This window comes from Pomacea canaliculata, linkage group LG2 (assembly GCF_003073045.1).
Source record: "Pomacea canaliculata isolate SZHN2017 linkage group LG2, ASM307304v1, whole genome shotgun sequence".
Classification (NCBI taxonomy): domain Eukaryota; kingdom Metazoa; phylum Mollusca; class Gastropoda; order Architaenioglossa; family Ampullariidae; genus Pomacea; species Pomacea canaliculata.
The window spans coordinates 464,023-484,124 of NC_037591.1; the positions used below are offsets into that span (position 1 = coordinate 464,023).

Genomic DNA, 20,102 nt, shown 5'->3' on the forward strand with positions numbered 1-20,102 from the left:
GAGACTCATGTTTTTCTACATATTATATACAAATTAGGCCAGTTCTGGGGCTTGGAACAATTAATCCAGTTTCCATTATTTCCTATGGGTTTCATTGCTTCGGTTCTCGAACAATTTGGTTCTCGAACGTCCTCCCGGAACGAATTATGTTCGAGAACCGAGGTATCACTGTATTTGTATACAGGTAGTCCTCGACTTACGACGCTGATCCGTTCTTATGCGGCGTCGTAAACCGAATTTCGACGTAAGTCGGATCATACGTTCATACAGTACTGTACCATAATAACAGTACAGTACTGCAAACACTTAGCCTATCAAAACACCTATCCTAACACAGCACCCTACATAATTATCAATAAACATAAGTACAGTACAATATTGTGCAGTACAGTACGCTTTGTTATCACTGTCGCTGTCATCGGAGCAGATCCTGTCACGTGTTCAAGGATGCGATCTTTATCCTTGATAATCGTAGTGACAGTCGAACGACTAAGTCTTAATGACCTGCCAATTTCTGTTGTTGTTTCCCCCTTCTCAGATTGTGGAATGTGGCGCACGTACAGTTCGACTTATGACGCTAAACCTCGTAAGTTGGAATGAACGTCGTAACCACGAAACGACGTAACTCGAGACTGCCGTAACCCGAGGACTATAGGTATACCTGTATTGTGATCACATGTTTGTTTATATGTGTGTGTATATATATATAGATGCACATGTTTATGTGTTCATAGTATTCCTCATTACTCCTGGAGGAGCATAGGGCCGCAATAACACCTTGCCAGTGGACCTGGTCTTGGACAGCCCCAAAACCATGTTGGGCCCATGAGGTTTCAATGTCCCTTGCCTCGCTTTCTACTGTTTTTTTTTTTTCAAATCTGTTTTGGTCTCCCAACTCTCCTCTTCCCCTGAGGGTTTCAGTCACGTGCCTGCCTGATCATGGTATCAGCCCTGCGTACCGCAACGCGGGCGCGCGCGGGCGCCTACGACGGGCGAGCCGTACCGCAGCGAAATTTGAGTGAGCGCCCGCGGGCGCACGCGTACTTGCTCTAGACTCTAGAGCAGGGGTCTCAAACACGCGGCCCGCATGCGGCCCGCGAAACGTTTTTGTGCGGCCCGCGAAACATTTTTGTGCGGCCCGCGGCCACGTCCGCGGTGTATATGCATATTTCAGCAAACAAAGAAACTTTTTTGCACGCATCAACACAGCAAGCGAAGATTCTGTGAAGGCAAGCTTTGTTAGCGAGATGATAGCAAAGGCATCGCGACCATTCACGGAAGGCCAGTTTGTGAAAGAGTGTATGCTACAGGCGTGTGAAATTATCTGCCCCGAGAAAAAGAAGCTCTTCGAAGGCATAAGTTTGTCTGCGAACACAGTTGCAAGCAGGATCACCGAGTCAGCGACAAATGTTCAACAGCAACTGATTGCCGCTGCCAAAGATTTTGTAGCATATTCCATTGCACTGGAGGAGTGTACTGGTGTAACACACACCGCATACTGTGCCGTTGTCATTCGTGGGGTCGACGAAAACTTGAACATTGTTGAAGAGCTATTGGACTTACGACGACTGGACGGGACGTGTTTCAAGAACTGGAAGCTTGTATTGACAGGTGTGGGCTACCGTGGGAAAAACTTGTTTCAGTGGCTACGGACGGTGAGTGAGTGAGTGAGTGAGCAATGTGTTCAGAGAAGGTTGGTGTTGCTGGATTAATGGTAGAGAAACGGAATCAGCTCAGCTTGGCGGGACCTTTTGCAGCCCTACACTGCATTCTGCACCAAGAAGCACTCTGTGCCAAAAGTCTACAAATGAAGAACGTGATGGATGTTGTTGTGAAGACGGTGAACTTCATACGTGCACGGGGTCTCAACCACAGACAGTTTGTGTCATTTCTAGCTGATTTAGAAACGGAATACGGAGAGTTGCTGTATCATACGGAAGTCAGATGGTTGAGTCGTGGAAAAGTGCTGCAGACATTTTTTGAACTGAGACGGGAAATAGCATTGTTCATGGCAATGAAAGACTAGAGACATACCTCAGCTCAGTGACCCAATGTTTTTGTCGGATCTTGCTTTTCTTACTGACATCAAGCAACATCTCAATACACTCAATTCACAACTACAGGGCTCGAAGCAGCTGATTACCGTGATGTTTGACCGCATCAAATCATTCAGATGCAAGCTGACTTTGGGGGCCACTCAGGTGGCAGATGGAAACCTGGCTCATTTCTCTTTTCTACAGAGCATAACGGTTGAACCACAGCGCCTGAAAGACTACGTAGACATCCTCTCCAGACTACTGGAAGATTTTGAACACCGCTTTCAGCAATTCACTGCTCTCGAACCACAGTGTTTACTTGTTGCCACTCCGTTCGCAGTTGACGTGAAAAACGTTCCAGAGGAAGTCCAGATGGAACTACTGCACCTGCAGTGTGACACTGTTCTGAAGCAAAAATACGTTGATGTTGGAGTTCCACATTTCTACCAGTTTCTTCCTAGAGAGAATTTTCCAAACTTTTTCTGCACAGCTGCTAGAATTCTAGCGATGTTTGGGAGTACGTACGTTTGCGAACAGTTTTTCTCCAGAATGAAGATCAACAAAACAGCATTACGATCAAGACTGACTGATGAGCATCTGACAGCAACCTTGCGGCTTGCCACTACAGCGACTTCAGGCCTAACGTCCATGTCTGGTCTCTGCCAAACGATCTCAGCTGAGTGGACAGAAACATGAGTGACGAGCCATCTGTAGTAGGCCTAGTAATTATAGTTGGGTTTTGTTTTTTTTTTGGGGGGGGAACTACAGTTTCTGCTTTTTTTATTAGTGACAGAGACAACGTCAACTTATTTTAATAAACTAAACTGCCTGTGCATGTAATAAACTACACTAAATGTAATTAATAATTATAAAAACTTAATTTTAGCATTTAACTGCAGTGACAGTAGTGTTCGTAAAATTTAATGACAAAACATTTTCTTTTCGTGGTGCGGCCCGCTGACTGGCTGTTACTTTCCACTGCGGCCCACATGTTAATATGAGTTTGAGACCCCTGCTCTAGAGGTAGTACGCCACGGGCAAAGATGGCCGCCATGGTTGTCGAGTTTAGGCGTATCGATGATATTTACGGTTTATCTTCTAATAAATAAGTATTTTGCAACAGATAGATATATACGACGACAAAGAAGTGTATTAAAAGTTCAGATTTCATCGTCATGTCTTTCTAGAGATGGTAGATGAATTTGCCTTCGACCTTGAAACTTCGAATCGTGACGACAAATTGCTTGTATTAATTCGTCGTCGTTGTCAAATATGTCCATCAAAAAAATTATATTCTCGACTTCGCTGTCAGCCGCCATTTTAACAGGCGCCCACGGTGGGCGAAGGGTATCACAGGCTCTCTAGGGCGTGAGTGAGCGCCCGCGGGCATCCGCGGTGAGCGCACGCGTTACGGTACGCAGGACTGGTTTGTGCAGGGTGTGTCCGACCCTGCCCCATTTGAGCGTTTTTGATGTCTTGGCTAGCAGCTTTCTGGTTGGTTCTTTTCCACAGGCAGTGTATGTTTGTACAGGGGAACCTCGGTTTGCGAACATCTCAGAGAGCAAATATTTCGGATAACGAACAAAAATTTCGTTAAAAATTTGTCTCGGATAGCGAGCAAAATTTCGGATAACGAACAGCCACGTGAACCACACATGTCATCATTCGCGCTCGAGACACAGTTACGATTGGTCTTCCTTATCTGTGCGCATCCTTCTTATTTAGTGATTTTTGTGCTTTATTTTAATAATTTTAATAAGATAATCATCAATCATGGCTTCAAAAAAGATTAAGAGCAATAGCAGTGAGATAATGACAATTAAGGAAGCGGCCAACAATTCAATTGAAAAAGGAAATGATTTCAAAGTATGAAGGAGGCATGCATCTGTCAGATATCGCCGCCAAATACGGCATGTCGAGGTGGATAATCTCAACTATTTGAAAGCAAAAGGAGCAGCTTAAAGAAATAACAGAAGCAACAGACACTGTAAAGTTTTTTCCTTCAACCTCAAAGCGACAGAAAGGGAAGTCACCCCCAATTTTACAATGTCACGTGCTCAGGGAGGAGGAATCAAAGCAGTAATTCCACCCCTTCCTCCCCACACCTCCATCCACCCACGCCGTCAAAACGGCAAGTTTCCTGATGTTTAAATGCTTTCATTAATTTTTTATGTTTATTTAACTCCTTTATATTGTATTATAGCTGTTCTCATTAAAAAATACCTACATGTATATACTAATATAGCCTGTAACTTTCAAATATTAGCGAGTCATTAGGGGCTGGGAACCAATTAAATATATTTCCTTTATTTCTAATGGGAAAAATTGTTTAAGATAACGAACATTTTGGATAACGAACAACTTTCCATAACGGATTGTGTTCGTTAACTGAGGTTCCACTGTATATGTGATCACATGTGTATGTATATGCAAATGTTTGTGTATGGATTTTTGTGGTCATTCAAATGTAGGTGCATAAATTCATATTTTAATTTTATTGGGTTTTTTTTTTGGGGGAGAGGGTTTGCATGGATATTTACATATAATTTGGTGAAAAATTAACATCTCAGTCATGTCTGTGGTGTTATTGGTTTGTGGGTATTATGAGTGGTGGCATTCAATGAAATCTCCAGTCAGACCACGCACAAGAGACATCTTCTTGTAGGCTCTGGCCCAAATATATTCAACCCAAAACGGAACTAAACCTTTTACGGATAATTACATTTTCGGAATAAGGCCAACACTTGTCTTATGTCACATCTCCCTTTCTTTAGTTAAAATGGACATTAATGTTTCAACCTAACTTAATTAACATTAATTTTAGCCTGTATCCTTCAAGCCTAACTTTCCTAGTTAGTGCATTTATTATTTTTGCAATTTTCTTACACTATAACACAACTTTTAATATTCTTGAATTTCCTATTCAAGTCTATGTGCGTTTGATTCGAGTCAATCATTTACAAGTCATGTTTATGTGGGATCTTGATGGTGCGACCACTCTTGGTCGTCTTGACAGGCTGATCTGGAGGAGCGATGACTTTGGACGCTGGCACCTTTTCTTCTGCGGCTCCTGGACATGGCTCTGGATTGGCAACAGGAACGTCTGGATCGTCTGAGTGTGTACCAGACCAGGGGTCGGGATCCTCTTCGGACTTTGAGTTTGTTGGAATAAGGGACGACAGATTCTTTGGGATAGGTCTGGGATTCTCGGGATTGGGATATCTGGGAATCAAGAGACGGCGGTTGCGTCGTTGGCGACCGTAGGGAGTCTCTACCTCATATGATCTGTTGGGCAGAGACTTGATGATTGTCCCTGGTGTCTGGGTTGGCTTCACCCAAACCGGCTGACCTGGTTCCAACTTAGCGGCTGATCTGGCACGGTGTGCTCTGTCGAAGTTCTGTTTATGTTTCAACTTCTGCATCTCGTCTTTCTTATGAAAGTCCTTCCTTTCTTTTTCCTTTTCCATTTTCTCGGAAAACTGAGATGGTATTGTGGGGACCATGGTGCGTAGTCTTCTCCCGAACAACAGTTCTGCTGGACTGAGACCTTGCTGAAGTGGCGTAGCGCGAAATGTGAGAATCGCTAAATAAGGATCATCTGCCTTCTTCAGGATTGATTTTACGGTTTGAACGGCGCGTTCGGCTTCGCCATTCGCTTGTGGGTAGTACGGGCTGCTTGCTGTGTGAGTGAACTCGTACTGTTGAGCGAACGTTTGGAACTGCTTGCTGGAGAACTGCGGGCCGTTGTCTGAGATGACGATTTGTGGAATTCCATGGCGGGAAAAAATGCTCTTAACATGGTTGGTGACTGTTTCCGCCGAAGTATTCTTCAGGTGTGCCAACTCAATATAACGTGAATAATAGTCCACCACTAGTAAGTACTGCTCTTTTTTCAGTTCAAAGATGTCCATGCCAACTTTCTGCCAAGGGAATGCTGGTGTGACAGAGGGAATGAGTGGCTCAGGGGGGATTGGCCTCTCCTTGATGCAAATTGTGCACTTCTGTACCATGGACTCTATCTGCTGAGAAAGCTTTGGCCACCAAACGCTCTCTCTGGCCAAGGGACGACATTTTACGATGCCTTGATGTCCAATGTGAAGTCTGTGGAGAATGTCTGTTCTCAGTACTTCAGGGATGATCAGTCTTGATCTGTAGAGAAGAAGTCCATCATGTTCTGCGACTTCTGAACGTACTGTCCAAAACGCTTTCAGTTCTTCATGTTCTGGACTAGAACGTGGCCATCCATTGTGGAGATAATACAGCACTGTCTTACAAACAGTATCTCTTGCAGTCTCGTTCTTGATTTCTTCAATGCGTTTTTCACTGGCTGGCATGCTCTGAATCACTTGCTTGATGAAGATCTCTTCTTCTTCACTTCTCTCATCTTTCGGAGTGTTTCTTGCTGGGGCTCGTGAGAGAGTGTCAGCAGTCACGAGATTCTTGCCTTTTGTGTAAACAATGTTGTACTTGAACCTCATCAGGCGCATGCGGAATCTCTGAATTCTCGGAGGTAGATCTTCAAGGTTCTTTGTTTTCAGTAGAGCCAATAATGGCTTGTGGTCAGTTTCGATTGTCAGATCACGAAGTCCTGTGATGTAGTCACAGAACTTTTCACACGCCCAAGTCACTGCGAGTGCTTCACGCTCAACTTGTGCGTACCTGCGCTCAGTTTCCGTCATACTTCTTGATGCGTAGAAAACTGGCTTGAGGTGACCATCTGACTGTTTCTGAAGTAATACTGCACCGAGACCGAAAGATGAAGCATCTGTTGAGACGACGGTCGTTTTGTCAGTACCATAGTGTGCCAACACTGGAGCTTCAGTCAGCTGTTTCTTAATTCTCTCAGACGAGGTTTCTTGAGCAGTGTCCCAACACCACTCTATGTTTTTCTTGAGCAGGTCACGTAGCGGTTTGCTGTCGTTTGCGAGGTTAGGGCCTGCAAACTTCGCAACGTGGTTAACCATTCCTAACAATCTTCTGAGATCAGAAATGTTCTCTGGCTTGGGAAAATTCTTTACAGCAGACAGTTTCTCTGGGTCGATGGCGATCCCGTCTTTCGAGATGATGTGCCCGAGAAAGGATATCTTCTCTTTGGCAAACTGGCACTTCTCGTCGTTCAGGGTAATGCCCGCTTCTTGAAGCGTCGACATCACTTTCTTCAAGTGACGATCATGTTCTTGCTTGTTTTTACCGAAAATGAGCAGGTCTTCAATGTCACAAATGACATTTTCATTGTTCGCAAGAAGTTGAGACATTCGTCGTTGAAATACTTCTGGCCCTGAACTTATCCCGAAAGGTAAGCGTGTATAACAGTACCTTCCAAAAGGTGTAATGAAGGTTAACTCCTGACTTCCTTCATCCAGTGGAAGTTGATAGAAGCCCTTTTTGCAATCAAGCTTTGTGAACATTTTTTGCTCCTGACAGCTGGGCTAACAGTTCATCTGTTGACGGCAACGGGTAGTTCTCTCTGCGAACTGCTTCGTTTAGTTTGCTCAGATCGACGCAGATTCTGACTCTCTCGTCGCTCTTGGGCACCACTACTATTGGGGCGCACCAATCACTGGGCTTGGTGACTGTGCGAATCACTCCCTGTTCTTCAAGTTGATCCAATTCTGTCTTGACTTTCTGTTTCAAGGGCAAAGGTAAGCGCCTTGGAGCTGCTACTGCATATGGGACAGCTTGTTGTTTCAGACGAATCTTGTAAGGATCTTGTAGACTTCCTAGTCCTCTGAAAAGTTTTGGGAATTCTTCCTTGTACTGCTTTTCCTGATCCTCTATAACTGTGTTGATTCTCTTAATCAACTTCAACGCTGTAATGGCTGGTCGACCTAGCAATGGTTCTTCGAGTGTTTTTACGACATACACATCTTGCAGTGTAGAGACATTTTTGTATGTCAGTTTTGCCTTGAACATGCCTTCCACAGCTATCTCAACACGACCTGGACCATACAGTTTCTTGCGCACTTTCTGCAATGGTCGCTTGGCTGCTGGAACTGCGGTCTGAGGTACGACGGTAACATCAGCTCCGGTGTCAAGCTTAAGCACATTCTCTGCGTCTTCCATCAGGAGACTGACTTTCCAAGGATCTGTTGTCACACTGCCCACAATCATACCCATGTAAGCTTCTTCGTCTTCTTCTTCCTCTTCCACTGCGTGAATCTTAGAAGAACCTGAAGAGCGACAGACTGCAGCGTAGTGACCAATCTTGGAACATTTTCTGCATTTAGCGTTCTTTGCAGGACAACCATCTCTGTTGTGGGAACCTTTGCCGCATCGAGAGCATGGCTTAGTCTCTGGTTTTCCCAGAAGGCCTGGCTTCATACCGCAACAAACTTTTCGCTGACCTTTCTGCATCTTGTTGATGGTTTTTTCAACTGTACTCCCGCTGTTGCTTACCAACATCGAGTGTGCTTGAGTCTTGGAAGTCTCATGAGCTCTGCAAATTTCTATTGCTTCTGGAAGCTTGAGTGTTTTCTTCTGCAACAATTTTTCACGCATAGTGTCATCTTGAACACCGATCACAAGTCTGTCACGAATCATGCGGTCAACATCCTTGAAATCACATGATTTTGCTAACTTGCGTAAAGCTGTGACATAAGTATCAACTGACTCATCCTTGTTTTGGTTTCGGCTATGAAACTTGTAGCTCTCATACACCTCATGTGTGCTACCCAAACAAAAGTCGTTGAAGTTGTCGATGACAGTCTGGATATCTTTGTTGTTCTCCCCTTCTGCAAAGGATAATCCTTCGTAGATTTCTTGTGCGTCCTCACCAATGCAAGCTAATAGAACTGCACAACGATAAGCTGAATCTTCTTTATCAAGGCGCGTAGCTACCTCATAGTTCTGCCACTGACGAAGAAATTTTTTCCAATTTACTTCAATGTTAGAAGACAAATCCAGCTTTGAGGGAACCGGAACATTTGCAGTGAAGTGTTTTCTCTGGTGTGTCTCTGCCATGTTGCTGGCGTCCACCAAAAAACGAAGTAACCAACGTTCTTGAAGTGGCGTACACGAATGTTTGTACTAAGCACCGCAAGTCAAAACTTATGTAGAGTACACAAAACTTTGAATCATCCAACTGCACACTATAAAGACATGCTGCGAGAAATGTCACATTGCGAACTGGAACGTACTGCGCAATATTTCGAAATGGGAAAAACTTGCCCACCTGAAAGTTTCTGGAGAAATCATAGCTAGCACTTTGCTGCTCACTTCTGACACCATGTGGTGTTATTGGTTTGTGGGTATTATGAGTGGTGGCATTCAATAAACTCTCCAGTCAGACCACGCACTAAACCTTTTACGGATATTTACATTTTCGGAATAAGGCCAACACTTGCCTTATGTCACAATGTCTTAGCCTGTCTTTTCAACTCCACTCTATCCCATCCTTATTTTGATATGATTCAGCCACATGATCAGCAGAAGCATACTGCTGAGATAATGGACTTAATTCTTTATCTGTACTTTGTTGTTGCATTGCAGTGAAATAAATATCTCTATCAGTCTACACTTTACAGAGATCCTAACTACTGGACATATATGCAGCGTGATATTGATTAAATCCTCTGTGGGACCCCGGGGTATGCTTGCCTAGCGAGCATTGTAAGAATAGGGTCCCTGCCATCCAGCCAAGCATGTCGTAAGAGGCGACTAAGGTGGACACCTCACCTAGAGGTAAAATAGGTTGTGGTAGGGCTAACAACCCCACCATGTAAAAAATAGATGTTACAGAAACCAATACCAGAATACTCGCTACGGTTGGCGAAGGTAATGAAGCACACCAGGAGACTGGACATGACGGACAACAGCCAAACCCAAAAGGGAGCTGGCGCCCCGACAGTGGATTTACTCAAGCCGAGGCAAAAGTTGAGGGTGTGGTGCTGGAACGTCCAGACCTTGTACCAGACTGGCAGGATGCGCCAACTAGTCAAGCAGTTTGACAACTACAACTTGGACATCCTGGGAGTCAGTGAGGTCAGATGGACCGGCACGGGAAAGAGGAGACTAGCGTCAGGACATACCATCTTGTTCTCAGGAAGATCAGACGCTCAGCACTCTGAAGGAGTAGCTCTACTCCTCAACAAGAAAACGGCAAAGGCACTGCTGGAATGGAAGCCTTATGGACCCAGGCTTTTGAGAGCAAGATTCCATTCAAAGTACACCAAGCTGACAGTGCTAGCCTGCTATGCACCAACAGAAGACAAGGATGCTTTTTACGATCAGCTCCAGGCAGCCTCTGAGAGCGTTCGAGCCCATGATATGTTGCTCATCATCAGCGACCTCAATGCCAAGGTGGGAAGTGACAACACCTGCAGGGAGCATGTCATGGGCAAGCAAGGAATTGGAACCATCAATGACAACGGAGAGAGACTGGCAGACGTTTGTGAAGAAAACAACCTACTGATTGGTGGCACACTCTTCCCACACAAAGACATCCACAAGGCAACATGGACATCACCAGATGGGATCACAAAGAACCAGATAGACCATGTCATCATCAACCGAAAATGGAGGAATACACTTCAAGATGTCAGAGCCTACAGAGGAGCAGATGTTGCCAGTGACCACACTCTTGTGATAGCCGCAGTTTCTCTGAAGCAGAGAGTGGACTCCGGCAAACTAAAACATCCAGCCACCAAACGAGCTTTTGCTATGGAAGTAAAGAACAGGTTCCAGGCACTAGGAGAACAACAAGAGATGACCTTAGACGACTTCAATCGAGTCTTACAGGAATCAGGAGAGAAAATACTGGGCTTCCAACAGAAGAAGAAAGAACAGTGGATCAGAGAAGAGACATGGAAGAAGATAGATGAGAGAAAGTCAGCCAAACAAAAATCAACAGCACTAGATCCGAACGCCTGAAGGAACAACACAGACAAAGATATACAACACTAAACAAAGAGGTAAAGAGGATGACAAAAGCCGACAAGAGACTACACAGAGAAACTGGCAGATGAAGCTGAAAAAGCAGCTAGCAAAAATGACCTGAAGACACTGTACAAGATGAACAAACAGCTAAACAACGGGTTTAAGAACAGTGATGTGCCAGTGAAAGACATGAACAGTAATGTTATAGAGAGGCAGGAAAACTACAGCGCTGGAAGGAGCATTTTGAGTCAGTTCTGAACAGACCAGATCCCCCTCAGCTTGCAGACATCCAGCCAGCAGCTATAGACCTTGACATCTGCACAGACCCGCCAAGCCTGGAAGAAGTGACAGCAGCAATCAAGGCAATGAAGAGTGGCAAAGCACCAGGGGCAGATGGAATTACAGCAGAGATGTTGAAAGCAGATGTGAATGTGACAGCTCCCATGCTGACTGAAATCTTCAGGCAAGTTTGGGAATCCGGGCAGGTCCCGGATGCGTGGAAGACAGGGCTCATCTTCAAATTACCCAAGAAAGGAGATCTTGGAGACTGCAATAATTGGAGGGGCATAACACTTCTTTTCCTCACCAGCAAGGTCTTCAGCATGATTGTTTTGTCAAGACTTACGGCAACTCTTGAGAAAGACCTCCGACCACAGCAAGCAGGATTTCGCCCTGGGCGATCCTGCTCCAAACACATCTTCATTCTGCGACAGATTCTGGAGCAGAGCAACGAGTGGAACACACCGCTGTACATCAATTTCATCGACCTGGAGAAGGCTTTTGACAGCATCCACCGAGAGTCTTTATGGAAGATCCTGAGGCATTACGGAGTCCCTGCAAAACTTGTTCAGGTCATTGCAATGCTGTACAGCGATTTCAAATCCCAGGTTGTGTGTGACACGGAGCTCACAGACCCCTTCAACGTCAGTACTGGGGTGAAGCAGGGCTGCATTCTGTCGCCGTTCCTCTTCATCCTGGCCATGGACTGGATCATGAAGACTTCCACCGACAGTGAGAGGAGAGGGATCAGATGGACCATGACTATGACAGCAACAACAACGCTGGAAGACTTGGACTTTGCTGATGACATTGCCCTGTTGTCACATCGCCACCAAGACATGCAGGAAAAAACAAATGCCTTCTCAGAAACAGCTGGAAACCTTGGCTTGAAGGTCAGTGCAAAGAAAACGAAAAGTATGAGAGTGAACGCCAGAGTCCAAGACAGCATCAAACTAAATGGAGAAGAGATTGAGGAAGTTGACAGTTTCACCTATCTTGGGTCCAAAATGTCAAACACCGGGGATGCGGAGGTGGAGATTCGAGCCCGACTGGCGAAAGCCAACCAGGCCTTCTCCTCACTCAGGAGCACATGGAAGGCAAAAAACATCAGTAAGAAGATCAAGCTGCGAATCTTCAAGTTAAATGTGATCAGCACCCTCCTTTACGGATCAGAATCATGGAAGATGACCAAAACCATCAGTAACAAGCTTGACGTCTTCCAAAACAGATGCCTCAGGCGCATACTTAACATCTTTTGGCCAAACACCATCACCAACGAAGAACTCCACCGAAGAACTGAAACCGAGTCCATCACCACGCAGGTTCAACAAATGTGTTGGCGATGGATTGGACATGTGCTCCGCCAGCAGACAGCAGACCTCTCCACAGTCGCCCTACGATGGACTCCAGACGGCCGAAGAAAGCGAGGCCGCCCAAAGGAAACTTGGAGAAGAACAGTGGAAAGGGAGATGAAAGGAAAGGGCTGGACATGGGGTCACCTAGAGCGGGTTTCAGCCGATCGACATCGGTGGCGGACTCTGGTTGAGGCCTTATGTGCAACCTGATGCACGAAGAGGATTAGATAGATTGATTAAATAAATTAATTTAATTAAATTGACTCTGAGCATATCATCTGAGTATATCTTTTCAGATTCTATTAGGAGATCTTTTCATTATTTATATCTGCTAGAGTATTAAGAAATATTTTACGGACAAAGTTGACACTAATAAACACCAATTCTATTCTGGCCTATGCTATCTTTATAGATGCCCAACCTGCAACTTGCACCCATGTAACATCTCATTATCAGGTGTCCACAAAGAAGTTTTATTTACCATATGGTCTATGGAGTTCCCAGTTTTAACAAAGAAGTGTCTTTATCGCAGGCACTGTGCTGCAGTGCTTTGATGTTTAGGGTAGACTTATGTATATTTAGACTACAGATACTGTTAATGAATAATGGATAAACCTGTTGGGTCCCTTTACCTTAGGTGTTGCAATGGAAACTGTTGCCTGAAGGATGCAAAGAAAAAAAATTATTTCAAGGCCAGACTGAATCTAGTTCACAGGCTAAAGATGACAAGCACTTACAAGCTGAGAGTTTAGACCAGAAGGGTATGTTTGTTCCTTGTTGATATCCTAGAGATTATTCACATGTATTTAAGCATTTTATGTGAATCTAATAAGTACATGAACGTTCATTTATCTTCTTTGTCTGCTCTTTGTGTTCTTGTTTAGCAGGATGTTCCTAACATATAGCACCTTGGAAAGAATTATATTGATAATTTATTCCTGTATTTTTGGTGTTGACATATAGATACCTTTAATGTGTAACTACGGCGCTAGTTAATTCGCCTGTTCTTTGCCCCTTTACAACACGAGTTATGTAATATAGCCACTTGACTAACCTTAAATCTTTTGGTTCCAGCTTTCTTGGTTTATTTTCTCTGGACAAAGTATCTCAGACAAGGCTGCCTGATCCATTTGAAGTCCATTTGGGTATTTGAAGTCTGTGGTTTCTAGGTCAGGCAGAGGGGGATTGAGGGGGGAAATATACATGCACCCACTTGAACAAGCACAGGCCTGCACACATGCAATGTTTCATACTTGCACACATGTAGTCGCATATCTGCACTCACACAGAGTGGCATACTTGCACACAGACAGTGACGTGCTTGCACACATGCAATGTTTCATACTTGCACACAGACAGTGGCATACTTGCACACAGACAGTGGCGTGCTTGCACACTGTGACGTAACTAGGCTGGGAGAAGGCTGGTTTGACTCGCCCGAGGGGAAAGGGTCTCTTTAGCTGGCTCGCTCCACCCGGCTTTCGCCCTCACACACAATCGCCCGCCTGTACGCACGTCTGCACGCGTCCTGACTAGCAGTCTCACCCGCGTGCGCAAACACTCAACTGACAAGACAGTGTACAACGTAAAAGATTATAATTAAAACAAAAGCAAATTAGGTTGACATGAAGACAATTAAACAACAATGAATTTAGAAGATGATTTGGTCTTACGCATCTGCACGTATCTGCACATATGTCCGGACACACGGTCCGTCCCTGACCCACAATTCACAGTCTTGGAATAATATCGTACCGATAGTCCCACTAGACTACTTCGCCCGTTGCTTCCTGAAGATGGGTGGAGCTGGCTGCGTACACCTGGGCTTCTAGGCGATTCCTTGTCACTGTCCCACCACAGTTGCCCCAGGCAATGGATGCGGCGACGATACTCGTAGTAGAGATGACTTCTGAACTGGACGTCGTTGTTTCCTGAAGACGGGTGCAGCTGCCTGCATACACCTGGCCCCGTATGCAAGAAACACCGTTAGCCAATCGTCGCGATAGAGCCTTTCGGTCCGAAAGCTATAGCAGCGATAGTCTCCCCACTAACGTGGTATGCAGGGAACGCCGATAGAGCTCCACTAGCTTTCGGCGCGGGAAGGCAGTTCTATAAATAGCTTCCGGGTAGACCCGATTTTCATGCGCTACTGCGCATATGTATTTGTTTTAAAAGTAGCGTTTACTTTTTCTCCCTGACGATGTCCTAGTTGCAGAAAAACGGGAAACGAAACGTATGTGAAAAGCCAATTTCAGTGACATGGAAATAAAAATTTTGTTAGAGGATATATCCATGGAAAACCCTGAACAGTGGTATTGGAGGAAAGTGACACATTAACTGGCTAAAAAAGTATATAAAACAGTAAATGACAGAATAATTAATTATTTTTATTTATATTTTTTATGAAATTATAATATTATAATAGAAAATGTGATTATGTTTGCAAATCATACACAATATCTTAAAATTTACATAGAGAAATTTATTTTACTCTCAAACAGTCACAATCACACATTTTAAAACAAAAGCAAAATGAAAAGTGAATTATTGCATCCACACACAAATATATATATACATTTAAATGATATTTTCAGTAAATTTTTGCAGGATTGATAATTTTCTGCCACTTTACACTAAATCAGTTTGTGGATAACATCACTTTTCTATAGAATGCTATTGATGTATATGCAGAAATCTAATTGCCACTCTTGCAACCATCATTTACTACATATTTTTCTTTGCTCTGCCACAGAATATTCAAGTCCCTTCAAATCGTTGGCAAATTTCTACTCGTCAACACCACCCTTAGAAAACCCTTAGAATGAAAAAAAGAAAAACAGCCAGCAAAGGAGATACAGAGCAACAGCTCATGATCTAGCATTTCAAAGACCAAAAAGCAGTCTATAATAAGCCAAATGGAACTAGAATTTAAAATCTCAAACTAGAAGTCTGGCTGCTAAAAGCTAAATAAGCAAGCTAGACAAAGAGATAAATGATAATTAAAACTAGCAGTACTGCCAGTGTATGCATTTTTGTATATTAGAGTGGATCTGTATACAGTTAAAAAGTGTGGGTTACAGTACAAAGCCTCAGCACACACACTCACACACCTGCAACACATATTCTGAAGTGAGATACAATGCAAAATGAAAAAATGTGGGTGACAGTACAAAGTCACACACACACATCCCTGCAACAGCTATTCAAAAGTGAGATGCAATGCAAACTAAAAAATGTGGGTTACAGTACAAAGCCTCAACACACACACACTCACACACCTGCAACACATATTCTGAAGTGAGATGGAATGCGAAATAAAAAAAATGTGGGTTACAGTACATAGTCTCAAAACACACACACACACTCACCTGTAACAGGTATTCAGAAGTGAGATGCAATGCAAAAAAAAAAAAAAAGTGGGTTACATTACAAAGCATCAACACACACACACACCCTACAAAAGGTATTTAGCAGTGAGATGCAATGCAAAATAAAAATTTGTCAGTTACAGTATAAAGCCTTAACACACACAAACTCACACACCTGCAACAGATATTCTGAAGTGAGATGCAAAGCAAAATGAAAAAATGTGGGTGACAGTACAAAGTCTCAACACACACATATCTGTAACAGGTATTCAGAAGTGAGATGCAATGCACAAAAAAATGTGGGTTACATTACAAAGCATCAACACACACACACACCCTGCAACAGGTATTCAGAAGTGAGATGCAATGCAAACTAAAAATTTTTGGGTTACAGTACAAAGCCTCAACACACACAAACTCTCTCACACAATCCTATGTCAAGAACTAGAAGGTTTGACTGTCACTTTACAGTCATGTTAGTCTCCACAATACCTAAGCTAGGATGTTAATTTTGCCTTTTTCAAATTTAAAATATCATTTAAAAAGCAACTAATCATGGCTAAAATCAAATATACAACAAGCTGAACAAGTTTTATCAGCAGCATAATAACTCATTTATTCTGTACCCGTAACACTGGAGAAAGCCACCCACGTCGATTCGACGATTCGATTGCTGCTGCAATGTCATTTGTCAGTTCTAAACCATCGTGTCTTCTAAATTTATATTTCTAGTACAGTTCTTGGTCGTTGTACCAGTCAAGGGGAGGATTCCTGTCCCGAAAAACACGTTCGCGGCGCAAACAGCGTCGAATACGGTCCCCGAACACAGTCCGCCATCTTGTGCTTTCGGTACGATAGCGAGCTAACGGAGGGGTGAGGCTCCATTAGCCGTAGAGCTACGATAGCCGGCTATCGGCGGTCCCTGCTTGCGAATTTTCCCGCGCTATCGTGACGAAAGGGATATCGTACCTATAGCGGCGCTATCGGTGCTCCCTGCATACGGGGCCTGGCCTTTCCATTAGCACCCGTGAAGTAACGTACCTGAGAAGTGGTGACCCCTATTGTCCACTCAGCCTGGTATCGCCTCAGGGTACCAACTGCCCCTCTTTAATGTTTCTATTACTAGTTCGGCCCTGTTTTCTGGCCTTGAACCAGGCTGGTTCATGACACACACATGCAATGTTTCATACTTGCACACATGTAGTCGCATATTTGCACTCACACAGAGTGGCATACTTGCACACAGACAGTGGCGTGCTTGCACACATGCAATGTTTCATACTTGCACACGAGCGAATTGTCACGACACCGCTAGCGTCTCTCGGTCACACTCGGTCACACTCTCTCGATGCACACCAGCGGGTCAGACAATAGCGCGTTCTTTCTCTCCAATAAAACAAAATGATTTGCCTGTACGAATCTGCCTACGTTTATTCAAAACAAAATATAAAAAAACTAACTATGAAAAACACAGTCACAAAAGCAATGAATTTCTTATGTTCCAGTCAAGCACACTGTCTCTGCAATGGCTCTTCCCTCGACTAATACAACCACAAGTATCCACTGAATCTCTTACCCACCATTAAAGCACACTGTCTCTGCCATGGCTTCCTCTTCGATTAACACAATCGCCAACAATCCACTGAATCCCTTACACCCAATTAAAGCACAGTCTCTGCAATGGCTCTTCCCTCGACTAACACTATCACAAAATCCACTGAATCTTCTACACGCTATGAAACACAATGACTCGGCAATGGCCTCTACTCCGAACAACACAGTCACAAAATTCCATTGAATCTATTACGAACTATTAAAGCTCACTGTCTTGGCAATGAGTTTCCCTTGACTAACACACTCAATCCCTTACACACTAGTGAGGCTCACTGTCTTGGCAATGTCTCTCTCCTCTGAATGATGCGTCCACCTCAATGTCCCAATCCCTTCTCTGTCAGCACACTGTCCCGGCAGTTGCTTCTCGTTTCCATCAGAAACACAATCCTCCTATTCCTCTTTCAATGCTACTAGGGTCCCCACCATTAAGCGCCTCTCGCCCATTGCTTTCTACCCCAAATCTGTCCTCGCTGGCCGCTCTCTCCATCTCCCGTCACACCTTTCCTTTCTTTCTTCGTTAACATCAAACGGCCATGCATTCCAGAAACTCCCATCACTCACGACTTTCGTCCGCACACGTGCACTCAGTCCTAGTACTCTGACTAGGTCCCTGATACATTTGCACACATGGTTGGTGCATGGGTACACACACACAGATATGCACGAATGCACTTAGGAATTGGGCAGCTACTTTACCGCTGAGCCAACTTGACCTCTGTAATTGCTCAAGAGTGGGCAAATGGGTGAATGGATGAATTGACAGTTGCTGGAGAGTTTAATGGATATCAGTAGTCGAAGTTAGAGATTTAACTGGTAATGCCTAGTCGAGGTTAGAGGTTTCAGGATTCAGTCTTGTTCAGAGTTTCAGATCGAGATTCAGAGTTTTTTAATCCGTTTTTAAGATTCTCCATCACAGGAACTTAGGAACACCCTAGTTGTTACAAGAATTGAGTATTTTGTATGTGCTGATCATTTTTTTTAAATATTATTTTATTTCTGTTAGTCAGATACAGGATGTTAGTGACCCAGTTAGCAATGTCTTTCTTTTTCTTTCATTTTTTGTGCTATTTATGAAACATCCCCATTCGATCAACCTTGAACCTCTCGTCCTTCCACTTGGCCTACTGCCCCCACCCCAACTTAGGTTGCCTGACTTTATATTTTGGGCTTTTAGGTCAGGCAGAGAGGGATGGGGGATGCATGCATGCACGCGCGCACACACACGTTGTGGGGCTCAGGACTTGGCCAGCCAGCATACTTATTTAATGAGGCCTACCAATCAATGCCAGGATGTAGCCACGTGCCAGACAAGAGGTGGTGAAAGAGGTTCTGGAAGATTCAATGGGGGGAAGGTATATAAATATTCGAGATTGGAGAGATTCGAGATCGAGAGAGGGTTAGGGCACATTTTTTTACTAAAGATTCTTTGCTGGATACAACTGATAGTCAGCAACTGTGTGATTTTAATTATACTATTATACTTCAGTCTATGGAGAAACCAATAAAACCATTGTCTTAACTCGTGTGCGGACGTTTTGCCGACGGACGTTTCGCCGCCGGACGTTTCGGAGCCGGACGTTTTGCCGACCGGACGTTTCACTGCATTATGTCAGAGAGAGAGCTTACTTACTTCTCAAAGAATAAAAAGTAACTACTAGATTACACAATAATTCTTTATTTCAAACAAATTTTACACACAGACTTCACAGACAGTTCACTTTGATTGTGTCACAGATTATGCGCAACAGCTTTGAGAAAAAACATTGATACAATGGCGAGAGAAATGTGTGAGCTAACGGTTCACATGAGGAGGGATAGTGCAGTGGCGTAGGAAGATGTTCGGCGTTGGGGGGGGGGGGGGCAAACTCCCTGCTGACAGTGAACGGTGTTCGCACTCGCACATTACGTAAAAAAGGATGGGGTGGGGAGTACTGCACGCACGTACACAGTGGTAGCATCACAACACACTGCTTTATTGTTAAAAGGCAAAGCAGCATTAAATAAGAAAAAACAAATTAAAGAATGACTCCCCGGCTAACGCATTCACAAGAAATGTGATAAACGTTATAATCATATAAATCATATTAATCAAGGTTGGCAAGTCAGTGTGCCAAAAAACTGTGTCTTCGGTGATTTTTATTAATGAACTCCATTGCAATCTCGTCCAGATTAAGTAGATCAACCCTCTCTTTAAATACATGCATAATGAGACAGTTATTCAAGCGCGTTTGTGTCATGGAACTTCTCAGGTATGTTTTTTGTTCGTTTTAAGGCAGAAAAAACTGCGTTCTGCATACTGGCCAGGGTAGCCATCGGGTGGAAAAACAAAGTAAAGATTAATTAAGCCTACTCACCCAACGGCTCGTGACACGCTTTGTTCTATCTCACAACAAACGCGGGGAAAATACGCTGGTTGCTGGAACCCTCTTCTAGACACCACGTACGCCAGTTCCAGCGACAGTACACACAGCACGTGGCAAACCCCCGACTACTCCCAGAGACGGGCACAGGTCTCTCCACCACCTACGCCACTGTAGTGAGAGAGAGTTCACTGATACATTGATACAATGGCGAGA

At 44.1% G+C, this 20,102-nt stretch overlaps 1 protein-coding gene across 6 annotated transcripts in view; it reads left to right on the plus strand.

The window, feature by feature from the left end:
- LOC112556428 (fidgetin-like protein 1) overlaps positions 1-20,102 on the plus strand; it is a 46,630-nt gene that overhangs the window by 5,022 nt on the left and 21,506 nt on the right. For 5 of the 6 annotated variants that reach the window (XM_025225427.1, XM_025225425.1, XM_025225429.1 and 2 more), the window contains exons 5-6: positions 735-830; positions 13,182-13,305. In XM_025225427.1, the coding sequence (XP_025081212.1) occupies positions 735-830; positions 13,182-13,305 (220 nt within the window). The remainder of the gene's footprint in view (positions 1-734; positions 831-13,181; positions 13,306-20,102) is intronic. The other variant, XM_025225430.1, reaches the window with a different exon arrangement.